Source organism: Papilio polytes, unplaced genomic scaffold (genome assembly GCF_000836215.1).
Source record: "Papilio polytes unplaced genomic scaffold, Ppol_1.0 DF821845.1, whole genome shotgun sequence".
Classification (NCBI taxonomy): Eukaryota; Metazoa; Arthropoda; class Insecta; order Lepidoptera; family Papilionidae; genus Papilio; species Papilio polytes.
The window spans coordinates 2,898,171-2,911,521 of record NW_013527359.1 but is presented as its reverse complement, the minus strand read 5'-3'; the positions used below and the strand labels follow the sequence as shown (position 1 = coordinate 2,911,521).

At 35.3% G+C, this 13,351-nt stretch overlaps 2 protein-coding genes across 3 annotated transcripts in view; one reads left to right on the top strand and one right to left on the bottom strand.

Moving 5' to 3' along the window:
- Positions 1-994: 994 nt before the first annotated feature.
- On the bottom strand, positions 995-7,488 carry LOC106107924 (dynein light chain 1, axonemal-like). Of its 2 annotated transcripts, XM_013288954.1 has the most exons (5): positions 7,250-7,488; positions 6,798-6,909; positions 6,584-6,730; positions 6,020-6,180; positions 995-1,258 (listed from the first exon to the last, which is right to left on the bottom strand). In XM_013288954.1, the coding sequence occupies exons 1-4, from the start codon at positions 7,402-7,404 to the stop codon at positions 6,031-6,033; spliced, it is 564 nt and encodes a 187-aa protein (XP_013144408.1). In that variant the 5' UTR covers positions 7,405-7,488; the 3' UTR covers positions 995-1,258; positions 6,020-6,030. The 2 variants fall into 2 exon arrangements, with proteins under 2 accessions (XP_013144408.1, XP_013144406.1); XM_013288952.1 differs by lacking the exon at positions 995-1,258 and having other exon boundaries at positions 5,982-6,180.
- A 1,909-nt stretch (positions 7,489-9,397) lies between these two features.
- The window catches only part of LOC106107802 (probable ATP-dependent RNA helicase CG8611), an 8,447-nt gene continuing 4,493 nt past the window's right edge, over positions 9,398-13,351 (top strand). Inside the window, exons 1-8 of the mRNA XM_013288805.1 lie at positions 9,398-9,528; positions 9,604-10,139; positions 10,409-10,577; positions 10,672-10,829; positions 10,961-11,234; positions 11,305-11,557; positions 11,628-12,166; positions 12,262-12,447. Coding sequence (XP_013144259.1) covers positions 9,490-9,528; positions 9,604-10,139; positions 10,409-10,577; positions 10,672-10,829; positions 10,961-11,234; positions 11,305-11,557; positions 11,628-12,166; positions 12,262-12,447 — 2,154 coding nt within the window. The 5' untranslated portion in view covers positions 9,398-9,489. The remainder of the gene's footprint in view (positions 9,529-9,603; positions 10,140-10,408; positions 10,578-10,671; positions 10,830-10,960; positions 11,235-11,304; positions 11,558-11,627; positions 12,167-12,261; positions 12,448-13,351) is intronic.

Below are 13,351 nucleotides of genomic sequence, written 5' to 3'. Positions count from 1 at the left end.
CTTGCCAAATTTATGAACCGATCGGCCCTTTCGTATGGAGATGTGGCCCGCTATTTACATATAAATACCACGATTATTTGAATTATTCAATCGAGAGGGGGTGGTCCTGACAAATCACTTCCTCAGGAGATGGCATAAGTCGCTAGGCTCGACTCTAGTTTGACGTGTGCGGTGCGCGGCGTGCCGTGCGGGATACATTGCTCTCTATAACTTTTTATGACGCCATTGCCTCTAATAGGATTATCGCATTCAAGAGAAATGGATATTACTCGTTAGTAATTTATATCCGAACATAATAAACATCTATTCGGGTTCGATAAACTTTAAAGAGTATTTGTAATTCGAAAACTCGTCAAACTTTACTTATTTGTTTTCACAATAATATTTTGCAATGCAGTGTTATTGAGACATTTTTAGTAAACCTAAAGAAAATATTAAATATCTTAGATACGGAAGCATAAAATTATGTTTGTCCTTTGCTCAGAAGCTTTACCCTATTCCTACATTTCCTTTTCCCGCAGTTTACTTGATAAAACTAGGTAAATCAATTAAAGAAAAACGGATAATTTTGTCGCAATCCATAACAAAAATTTCCATCTCTGTACTGACGAATTGGCTTAACAGGCGAATGATAAAGTTTTATGAGGCAGTTTCGTAGCAACAATAGGCGGAGAGCGGGCCGGGGGCTCGGGCCTTTAGTGCATCCGATTACCATACAAAAACTTCTATTTCCCGAGCTAAATGGCACGTGAGAGGACATAAAACTGCGGCAAAACTATGTACGGCATCGCTTCCACTGATTTTCTTTTTTATCCTACGCTTTTCGTATAAACATAAATGTGTACATTGTTATGTAAATGTTTAATATGTAAAAACTTTATTTCAACAGTAAAATAAATAGAAACACTTTTTATTATTACGTCTTTATCATTAACTTAATTTTTTAGGTATCATCATTGATATAAAGTTATTTTTCGCACAATTTTTTACGAACAGCACGCCTTTACAATGCGAGTTTATTAAAAAAAAATTAAACGTATCATTGTCGATGGTCGACGAGGTCTGTGATAAGAATCTTTGGATTATCACGTTCCCTACATGTGGGGTCTGGTTACTGAATTCATTTCACTAATCGTGTTATTGTCTCGAAGTGCAGCGGTAATGTGGCCTCTGGGCGCGCCGGCCGTTACATCTGATAACATTTTGATATGCTAATAACTGGCAAATGTTCGCGTAATCACCACACGACGGTTTAGCGCCTGCAAGGTACACTCATGGTTAACTTTTTGATGTTATGTTGACTTTGAATAACAAATTTGATGTTAAACAATCGCTTTTTAACGTGGCGCAAAAAAAAATAGGCGTTGGTTACTTATAGGTGGCCAGTGTCATTTTTTAAAAACTAACCTTTTCGGTTTTAACCACAGATAACACAATATAAAACCAAAACAATACAAATAACTAATAAGTTAAATATTAGAGAAGACGCGGAAAGCAACAGATTTATATCGGCCTGATAATATAAATACACAAAATGGGGTAGAGGTAATGAAAAATTTAGTCAACATCCAAAATTTTAAATTGTTTGTAATAAAGAAAAGGGATATGTGTAGCTTATGATTTTACCAGGATAGATAGTCATCGGGCACAGAGCGTAAAATAAAACGGAGTATACATCAAGCACAGTATTTAGGGGTGAGTTGCACTGCGCCGTGCGGATTAAGATGTTATCTGTAAGAACATGACACGGGCTGCGCGCGCAGCGATCGTTTGATCATCAGTTAGCTGTTAATGCCTTGTAATGCGCCCATTGTTCTCGGTTCACGGCCACATGATCAAACTACTCGCAAATATTTATTACGCCAATACTTCGGAACCGATAAGCATACGGTACAAATGGTCACATGATTTAAAAAAATAATGTTGAGGACAAAGAAGCCATTTTTAACTATTGTATCATTCTAGCTATCAATACTAACAGTTGGTTACGTCAAGCTGCGTTGCCGCTTTTTTAAAGGGAAAAACACACTGAATAAATAATGTATAAATGCAGGTCGTTTAAAGTTTTATCCGATAGCATCGGCTATCGATCGGGTCCCGATCTCTCCGGCTACTTTTCTACCCTCCCTGTAAAGTAAATCGCATTTACAACGTTTCAACCTCGCTAACATGTTAAAACAGAACTAATGGACATTCGCTTCAGTCTCAGGCCGCAGGAGAGGAATAATACAAGTAAAATGGTCCCATCTCCACGCTTCATTAATTTTATTGCCCCGAGGCGCTCCGCTCAAGTCGGAACGCCGCTAGCGAAAACACGACGTTATTGTGTTGCCAGAGAGTTAAATTAAATAAACACACGTCATTATCTATGCCTCGAAATGCACCGCTTCCTTTGTGCCATAGACAACTGTCACCATGGTGTAGCGCGGTAGCTAATCCTTTAGCTGCATACATCGAGATGCGGAGGCGATAACAATGAGTATTTCGCTAATGTAATGGAGATATTAACGCGGGAGCATTACGGAACAACTCAGACACGGCCTTTTTTGTCTGCGGCCACACAATAGGATTATTCTCCATTGATCATTGCTTATTATATAAGTAGTAGCGAAGGGTGTGTAACATGAAAACTAAATTTGGTTTATCGGCTATTATGGAAAATAGGTGTTAATGTCGGAATAGTAATTTATGGGGCAATCGTGACTTCCGTGTTTTTAGCAAGCTTATACGATTCGTGGCAAACATCATTAAGTTCTTAGGGAAATCGTGGATTATTTTGATAATTCGAGATTAAAAAAAATGAGTTACAATTTAAAATATGTAAGATTTGACCGCTCATTTTAGTTATCGTCAACATAGACAAGTAGATTAATATCCCGAAATTTCTGTAGACATTTAATTTTCCGGTAGTCGTTATTTCGGTCATAATATTGTTTTGTTAATTAAATTTAAATAAAAATAAAAGCAAAACAAAAGGTTATAAGGGTAAGTGGAGATAAGGTTTAAGGTTCTTCAGACCCAACCGGGGCGGACTGCTCCCGACCTCACAATGCCCTCAACTACTAATATTTACTTTACTCAGAAAGCGACAAAGGGCCGGAACTATTGTTTGTTGGAAAAGCTTTATTTCGCGACCCTCGCCGCTCCTCGCGACAATAGGTTACCCAACTTAAAAATATATTATCTCACTTGACGTTAGTAAAGTGTGAACATGCTTAGTATAGACATGACAAAGTAAAAAATTAAAATAAAATAAATAACACGTAATAACTTTAGCATTTCAGACTTAGATATTAAGGCGATAATTCGTAATCGTGGATTTTAAAATAAACTTAGCTCACATTTCGATATCAAATGAAATGTTAATTGAATAATATTACCAAATTACTAAAACAATCGTAACAGGATAAACGCATTCTAGAAAAGTTTAATCTAATTTCATTTTCCTTTTACTAATTAAATTACAAGGCATATCCATATCTTACTTTCATCAAACCGGGGCGGGGGCACTATAGAGTTGAAAATTATCCCCTTTATGAACGACCTTAAGCATAATAGAGAAAGCACTTAAGCCATTTTCTCCGCCTTTAAGTGGCGTAAGCGCGGTCGTTTGCTGCCAACCTCGTGAGCTAGAAAATCAGCTATTACAACCCAGAAGGCTAATACGGCCCGTCTCACTGTGTGTACGGATAGTGGGCCGTGGGCCATGGGGAGAGGTAGGGGAGGGACAGGGAGGGATCCGGCGTATGGGGAGCATTTCAGGCTAATGTGGCCATTGGGCGGCGCTAACAGCAATTAGGCTACAAGCGAGCAAATGGATTGTGCATTACCGACGACATGGATTGATTTATTGGCTCGCTCAAGGTAGCGATTGAAACCGATCATATATTTATACCCCTACATTGACCAACAGTAATATAGCTATTACAATGTTACAATTTACAATGTTTGCAGTACAAATGGAGAAGGGAAAATGTTTGAAAAAGATTAAAGACATCATCGCTCATTAAAAACAATAGAGCTCGAATAAAATTAAAATATCATACAGTTATTGAACACAGAATATTATTCTATCAATTCCAATCAGTTTTGAAAGGATTCTTGTATAAAAAGTCTATGCACTTATATTACCTAAAAATAAAACGTAATTACATCGTTTCCTTAACATTACGTAATCAAATAGAATGAATACAACATTATTCAGTAAGACAAATGGATATCCTTCACATTCTCTGCGATACCCTTTCACGTAAAAGATGACATCTGTGAGTTGTCGGGCGTGTATGTGCACATCTATGAATAATAAATGTGTCGAGCTAGCCGATTGGGGAAATTGAATTTTATAGCTGGTAACACATTCGAGGACAGATGTCACAAAATGGCCGCGCGCCGCCGGCTACGTGCCATGTGATCGGAATGTCAAATGGAAATCAAAATTAGGTCGATTGTATTGTTAATAATTAAATAACGGTCGGCATGGCTTCCACACTTTGTAAATACGCGTGGGGGTGTAGGTGCGAGCGACATTGTGATTAACAGAGTTACTTCTGTTTGGATGGACAATTATCAGTCCATTACGGAAAGTACCTACACAATAAAAGGCATTCCATTAAAATAATGAACATTTCATTGCCATCAAAATTTTCAATTATATTACATTAAAACCTACATAATTCAAGGGCTTGAATGCTTACTAATGCAAAGGTAAGTTTTTAAGAATTCAATATCACTGGGATGATTAGCAGATGGGCTCAAAAATCCACTCTTCTAACGATAAGTCTACATTTATTGATGTACAACAAGGTCATTGATTTCTTAATTTCGAAAACAATTATGCGGAATAATTTTAAATTTCTAGAACAAACCATTGTAATTGTTTCCATTTCAAACTTTAAAATACTTAATTAAATCTGCAACGGATAACATTACTGATCGTTTTCCCCTCAGCTTTCGTCTTCCCGAGCACTTCAGAATTAGATAAATTCGCGCTATCCGTTTACATCATTAAATTTTATGAGCGACGATACAATAGCGAGTGCCATCACAAAGAGAGGGACTTTTCCGCCTACAAGGGTACCCCCAAACAATTCTTATTTCCTTTTGGCACGAATTAAGCACACTATTAATTCAGCTTTGAGACGTATGATGGATCATAAAACTGTCCAGACAATGGTCAACACAATCATATGAAAACTTTGCCGAGGATTTGTGATGTTTTATGACTAATAATTACTTATATATTCATAAAATATCTTTTACAAAAGAAAATGTTGAAGAAGAATGTTTTCTACATTCATTTTGATGTATGCGACAAAAAGATAACATAAAAAATACCATTGCAAAGATACTAAAGCAATTCAATTAAAGTCATTCTTTAATAAGGAAATCAATTTTAAGTGGTTCATCGATAAAATAAATTATTACTTTACCTCAATTACACTCGATTAATTGAATTCACTCTTAACAATGTCGAAAATAACTTCGTCATTTACGAGTAATAGATAGATGGCGTGCCATGAGTTATTATGTGTTGCCAGAGTTAATCTGTCATAAATGTCAACCGAACAAGTCGATCCGATGGCCGGTTATTATATCGTGCATTATCACCGGTACCGAATCCCAAACAAGTGCTTCTCTATCGGCCATTGTTATAGAAAATATCACGCAATCACGACTCCCTTAATTCAAAATAATTCTTTCACAAGGCCGATGACCGTTGATGTTTCCACCGCAATATAATTGACTTATTACAAGCCGAGTATATCCGTAATAACTATAATTTCATCCAAATGTCACAGAAAATTGTTTGATTTACTTAAAGATTTTTATCAGGCGAATTCAATAACATTTCTAGCTGTATTTTTTAAATGTCAGGAAGATTCCACCCTTTCTCCCCTTGGGACGCCAATACATAACGTATTGTTTACTGTATGTACAATCGTCTTATAATTATAATCGGTAGAAATTCAGAATACTAAGAAGAAAGTTCATGTTCGATATTATTTATTTAGGCTGCTACCTTTTATGTATTCAATCTGTTTCTCTGACTATAGGTATTCCGTCTAGCTTCGTTATCTGTTGCAGACGGTTAGAGGCTTGAGTGCGCCAAGTCTCCACGTCAGGCTGATTATCACAGAGTGGATTTCCAATAAATACTAAGTCTCTTAACGATGGACATTCCTGCAAATATATTGTAATTAATAAGAATGTGTCAGAATTTGATACTCTCTATACAAGAGTTAGTCAAAGTCATACAGTGTTTATGGTAGAAAAGGAAAGGAATAAATAAGCTTGTGGTCTAATTTTAATGCCTTTCGCTTTCTACTCTTTTAGTATAACCAAGGGATGAGAAGTAAAAGTGGAATTGATGGTAGAAGAGACGCCAGAAAGGGGAAATATTATCTTTAAGTGTGTTTCTTTCTCCGTGAATTTAGGGTAGGCAACGCATATGCAATTGGTGATGTCTACAGGCAGCGGTCGCTCTGCCTAATCGACGAATTCAGGTGGCTGATCCCATGTTTACCACCATATAATATAAAGTGAGTAAACAAAGTTCTTGTTCCCAACTACGAGTTTCACTAACCTGTAATCTATTGAATTCCACCCATTCTTTAATTAAATTGTTAGAAATGTACAAAACGCGTAGATTTTTCATTACTCCGATTCCTCGTAATTTGTCTATTGGGTTATAACTTATCCAAAGCTCCTCTAATGTTTCAGCAACGGTTTCCTGTACAGAAAATATTTTAACGTTAAAAGGAAGTACAACAAAGGGGTTTCAATTGTTATCTACTTACGATCCCCGCCAGAGATTTTATGTAGTTCCTCCCGAGGGATAGGATCTTAAGATTACGCATTCCTGCGATTCCGGCTATTTTGTCAATCATATTGGACGACAAACTTAGTTTTCTGAAAATGAAGAGATACTTTACTAGCTACATTTTTATTTCGCAACATTTTCATTTCTTGCTTGTACTAGCTTATCTGGGAGCTTTAGCATATTATTATAATTACTTAATCAACTTCCTTCTCTCTTTCCAACTCGTAATCATTTAGTGTCACCACTAAATGGGATAGAGTTTCCTAATTAGACTCTTTCATTTCACTGTCGTCAACATTTTCGTTTAAGACACAAATCCCAATCAATCTATCAGGTAATAAAAAAAAACAATTTATTTGAAGTTGCTGCAGCTCTTGTCGCGTAAAGTACTAACCAATAAGCATCCGAAATTCAATTTTGATAACTTACTCGCAATTTACAAGCGTCGAGAGCGCTCCGTCCATTTTCTCTATCGGTGGCCACTGGAACTGTAACTCTATAATTTTTGCCTCGGTAGCTACTTCTTCTTTCTCTTTCTCCCATCGTGCAATAGCTTCTTTACATGTTGTAGGTTTTAACGCCATCACCAAAATCTATTAGGTCACAGACGACTGGTCTCCACTTTTTTGTGTTTTACGATGTTTTGACATGGCGACTATTTTTTTACATTTTTTTATGTGACAGTTATATTTTTTAAATATAATCAAGGATTATGTAAATAAGTTTAATTAGTCATAATGCCTGTAATTTTTCATTTTAATAATGTTTATTGAAATAAAAAGTAGTAAATAAAATTATTCAAATACGGATGTAATTAGTAAGAACTACACCAGCGGAGGTTACAAGAAAAAATAAAGTTGATGTTATACGTGCCCGCGTTACATTATATGCGGACGTAGATCCGGGGTACTCGGGTGAGTCGGGTGATCCGGGTGAGCCGGGTCGTCTTGGTTGGACGCCGGTAATCACGTCGCGCCCTCACGCCTCCCCTGACGCCGTACCCCTCCCCCGAGCACCTCATCCCCAGTCCCTGCTCTCTTTGCCCAACGGTTGCTCGCTGAATTTCAAGTGACCGGATTATGTGGCTTCCTTATTTTGAAGGATAAGGGCGTTGTTTTATTTACAGTTTAGATTTAGTAGACGTCAGATTTAAAATCTTGTTTATTTCATTTAGCACTAGTTTTCGACCGCGACTTCGAATGCGTGGATTAAAAAAAAGTAGCCTATGTGTTCTTCCAGACTATGCTTTACATCTAGGTATGCCAAATTTAATTGAGTACCGTTCAGCAGTTTATGCCACAAACTCAAAACCCATTCATCTAATCTTTTATTTGCATTTATAATATTAGTAAGATAAGAATTAAAATAAAAATCAACTCACTCCAAATGTAAAAGGATCAATGTACACTACCAGTAATGACATTCTTTGAAACACACTCAGATTTTTTGTTGCGTCTTACACAGTTCCTTAGCGTAGATTTATCTTGCCAAACCTACATGAAAACAAAACAATGCATGCAATATTAGGCTAAATATAACGACTTAATCGTTGCTATAGCAACGCTGTTCACTTAACAGGGGTCATAATCGTATTTTTTTACCATCATTGAATGCACTTTCATAGGAGCAATTACTACAACGGAATTAATCTTATTCTAGGCAAGCTTATGTAAACATCGCTATTAAAATCACAAATATTTTTTCCACCCCATAGGCGTCACAGAGTAGCTACAGTGGCGGCACGCGCCGGCACGTGTGCCCTCTGGAATTAGTATCCGCAGCGCGTGTCTTAGCTCACTGATATTTTATTGGCGAAAAGCGTTCGCAGCCATGAGAGATTTTTATTTAAGCATTTTAAGATTTAGAAGATATGTCAATAAAAAGTGGTTATCATTGTGTTTTGCTAGTAGACCATCGGAAAGTTGGTTGGCCAGGAAGAGAATGTGACACATATAGTCGAACATGACAACAATCAGCCGTTACTTGATAACTCCATGCAACGTACATCGATCATATCAGGGACTTTCTAAATGAATGCCAACAAACAACAAGCATGTCTTCATATAGTGTGAATATAAGAAAAAATAATAGAGGGGTGTGAATCCCCGGATCACACCAACTCCGTGATCTTCACTTATGCCTCTGAGATTCATGCTTGAGCCCTTATCTGTATTTTTATTTTGTAAAGTTCAATTCAATACTTTAATGTACAAACATATTTGTGCTTGAATATTATTTCTGATAATAGTTTTTTTTAATCAAATGAATTCTGAGGTTACTGGAATTAAAAGAATTATATTAAAAATAGATTTAAGAACGCCTACCGTTTTGGAATCCGCAATACTTTAAAAACATCTATTGTTCTCGATAAAGGAAAGATCAAAAAAGAAAAATATAAATGGTTCATTTGTGAGGTTTCATTTTTACAATAGCGATATTTCTTTTTCTTATACATTACTCAACAAATGGAGAAATTAAAATAAAAAATATTCACATTAAATATTTTCTTTTCTTGTCTTCGCGTTTTGTGTTGTGGCAAGAAATATTGAAATGTCATTGTCATTGTCAAATTGTCAACACAACGTCAAGGCATGCGTATAACCTCACAAATGAATAAACATTGAGTAAAAATTTATTTATTTGAACTAGAAAACAATAAACAAGTGAGAATGGACGATTTACAATTGAATATTTCTTCTGTTAAAAAGGTAAGTCTATATGTGTTTCATATTGCACAATATACAATAAAGGGTTGCACAAATTAAGACGATTCATTTTTTTAGACCAATAAGAGTAAAAAAGTTACTGTGCAACTAAACAAAGCTTCGGAATACAAATTCATATCAAAACCAGTGGTCGGTGGTAAAATTATTGCTAGAAAAAGACCACAAAATGCTCATAGTAAGTTTTCTATGGCAAGGCCAGATGAGCCAAAACAAAAGGTGCCTAGATTAAACGAAGCACCTGTTACAAAGTCTAATGACTTAGAGACAAAACTAAGAGATCTTAGTGAAAACAAAGGAAAGTTTAAAGATAAAAACTATCAAGAAATTGTTGACGACTTACAAGTAAAGCAAAAACCTCGAAGCGGAGGATGGATTTCATCCTTATTTAAAAATAATCCTGATGTACCTAGAATAGGTCAGAAAGCTGTAAAACCAATTGTAGAGAAAGTATTTACTGTTCAGACATTCTCAGAATTGGATCTTCACCCTCACAGCATTGCCAACTTAAATCAGAATTTGAACTTAAAGCAACTTATGACAGTGCAACAAAACTCTATACCAGTTATACTACAGGGTAGAGATGTTTTAATTAGGTGAGTCGACATATCTTTTAATATTTCCATAATATTATTTCCATATTACTTAACAAACAACTGCAACACACATCAGTAACTTAGAAGGGTAGACAGACTATGGATTTCCATTTAGTGCGGTCCTGACACAGCAGTTTCAGGTGCTCTTGATATAAAATTTGTTTTTTATAACATTCAAGGAAATATGTTTTCTAATGTAAGTTTGTTAATAAGTACTTCATTTGAAAAAATTTTGAATTTTCTTAAGTGATACTTTATTGTGCTTGTAGGTCTCAAACTGGCTCAGGAAAAACATTGGCATATGCTTTACCAATCATAGAGGGACTTCAGGCGATTAGGCCAAAAATAAACAGACATGATGGCATCAGAGTTATTGTTGTAGTACCAACAAGAGAGTTAGCGGTTCAGACATATGAACTATTTGTGAAATTAGTTAAGGTAGTTTTTATAATGTTAATTATATCAAAAAAAGTTTCAAATATGTTACTGTGCGTTATATGATAATAAAACCTATAAAATGCTCTTTGTATAGCCTTTTATCTGGATTGTACCTGGTCTTCTTAGCGGTGGACAAAAGAGGAAAGCTGAGAAAGCCAGATTAAGGAAGGGACTTAGCATATTAGTAGGCACGCCGGGCAGAATAAATGATCATTTGAGACACACACATTCCTTAAACTTTGCTAAAACTGGGTGAGTAGACATCTTATTGTTTATATTATTTTACAACACAATATGTATATCTATTAGTATTGCAATTTCTAGGAGTTCATAATTTTCTTCAGGTATGTTAGAACAGTTGAAATATTTTAAGGTAATTTCAGTTGTCTAGTCCTGGATGAAGCAGATCGTCTTTTAGATATGGGATATGAAAAAGATGTAGCAGCAATTGTAAAATCTATAGAGGATCATAAAAAGGCAGCAACATATGACCCAATAGCACTTATGAGACAATCTGTTAACAAAAACATTTCAAAAGATGAGACTGAGAATGCATCAACAGAACACACAGAAGAAAATCAAGTGAAACATCATTTAACAGAAGTTTTTCTTTCAAAGAATAGACAAACAATTTTACTATCAGCAACACTCACAAAGGTATTAATTGGGGTTGATTCCTCTACAGTTTAAGGGTGGTGCTTTCTTGTAACAGTCTTGTTATTTTTAGGCAGTAGAAAATTTAGCCGGAATAACTATGCAGGATCCAGTTTTTGTTGATACTTCAGAAGGAAAAATACTTGTAGCAGATTCATTGAAACCAATCGGAGATGTAAATAAAATAGATGAAAAAGCCAGCAATAAAAAAAATAAAAACAAACCAGAGACAGCATCTCCAGAAAAACCTAAAGTTATGGCATCACAAGAAGTAGAGAAAATTGTAACTAATAATGTTTCACCTACTAATATTGAAACAAGAAGAGGTAAATAAAGTGGTATTGTAATAAACGATTTAATTTATACATGTTTCTTTAATGTATGTACCAATTTCAGGTTTAATAGCTTTCTCAGGGATAAATATAGAAGATCAACAGAAAGATGTTAAAGACAAGAAAGATGTTTCAAATAAAGTTGCCAGTAAAAGAAAACTTGACAGTGATAGTGATTCAGATTATGAATATTTTAAAGTACAGAAAGAATTGGAAGCAAATAAACCGAAGATAGTGGAAGAAGTGAAAGAAAAGGAGAATAACAAAGATGAAAGACCTGTTAAAAAGGAGAATGTATTTGAAGAAGCAGTAAAATCAGCAGTTGTTGATGATGAATTAGTTCTACCAGCTACAGTGAATCAAAAGTTTTTGATCGTTCCAATGAAATTACGACTTGTAACACTTTGTTCTCTTATTGTTGAACATTGTTATTTGGACAAGAAATGTGGTAAAATGATAGTGTTTATGGCAACCACAGAAATGGTCGATTATCATTCTGAATTGTTAGAAACTGTGTTGACGGGAAAAGAGGCGAAAGTCAAAAAGAAAGAAGATAAGAAGACAAAAGCAAATAAGCAAAAAACGAAAGGAAAAGGTGATGAGGTAAGAAATCATTATTTTAAGCAAATTGATGGTTCTATAGCATTTACGAGACTGTTTTGTGTCATCTTTGGTGTTTGTTCTTTTTTTTATGAAAGGATTCCTCGGAATCATCGGGAAATTCTGATTCTGAATTTGAAATGGAATATGAGGCGCCAGAAGAAGGCGGTTTGGTGCCGATTGATTTGGACGTGTTCAGTTTACACGGCTCCATGCCGCACGAGCGACGGATGGAGGTCTTCAAACAATTCAGAGCAGCTAAACGAGGATTATTAATATGTACTGTAAGTAATTGTTTTTACTCACTATCGTAATATTTCTAAAATTATAATTAACCTGTTTTTCGTTACTGTGTGACTTAGAAATCCATTGCAAAACATTTATTACAAAGTGACTTAAAATTACCGTGTTTATCCATTGCATGTTGGCATATTTTTATATGTGTAAAATTTTATAAGCATTTAATTTCGACTTCCGACTATTATGTATTATAATAAAAAGAATAACAAAGCTATTGTGTTTGGTAAGTCGTAATTGCAAAATACCCTAATACGGCTATTATAGACAAATTCAAACGTTGTAATAGTTTCGTGATTATAACACGAGTATTATGTAAGCGAGCTAATAGCCGTTTAATGGTCGAGTGCGTTGCTTTTGCAATGGCCCGCGGTTATTATTGCCTTCCGGACGATTAATTTAAATAGAGTTTACCCGTCACTATCAACTAAACGTTTATAGATTCAAACAACACTAGCACGATTAATTTCATTATATCTTTACTAATATAATAAAGCGTAAACACACACTTCTTTGTTGCCTAAGATGTCAGCAATCATAGCATATTTTCGAATAACTCTTTTTTTTAATAAAAAGCCCTACACTTACGTCACGCCTTAGGCTATATATTTACACGCCTATAAACTTAGGAGTAAATATTTTGGGATAAAAACCCTAATTACTTTTTTAGAAGTAATAACTTATTTCTACTTTTCCGATAGCGAGATTAACGAAAACATTGACCTTTATTTGAGGTAATGAAATTGCTGTGGACAGTTCACCATAATCATCTTTCCCCTTATTCTACTGCCACATAACTCTACAATTCGCAATCTCAGTCATCACTCCCTACTTGTCGTGTTCACCTTTCACGCAATCCATCACTTTCTAGGTCTACGTTTACCGGTGTAC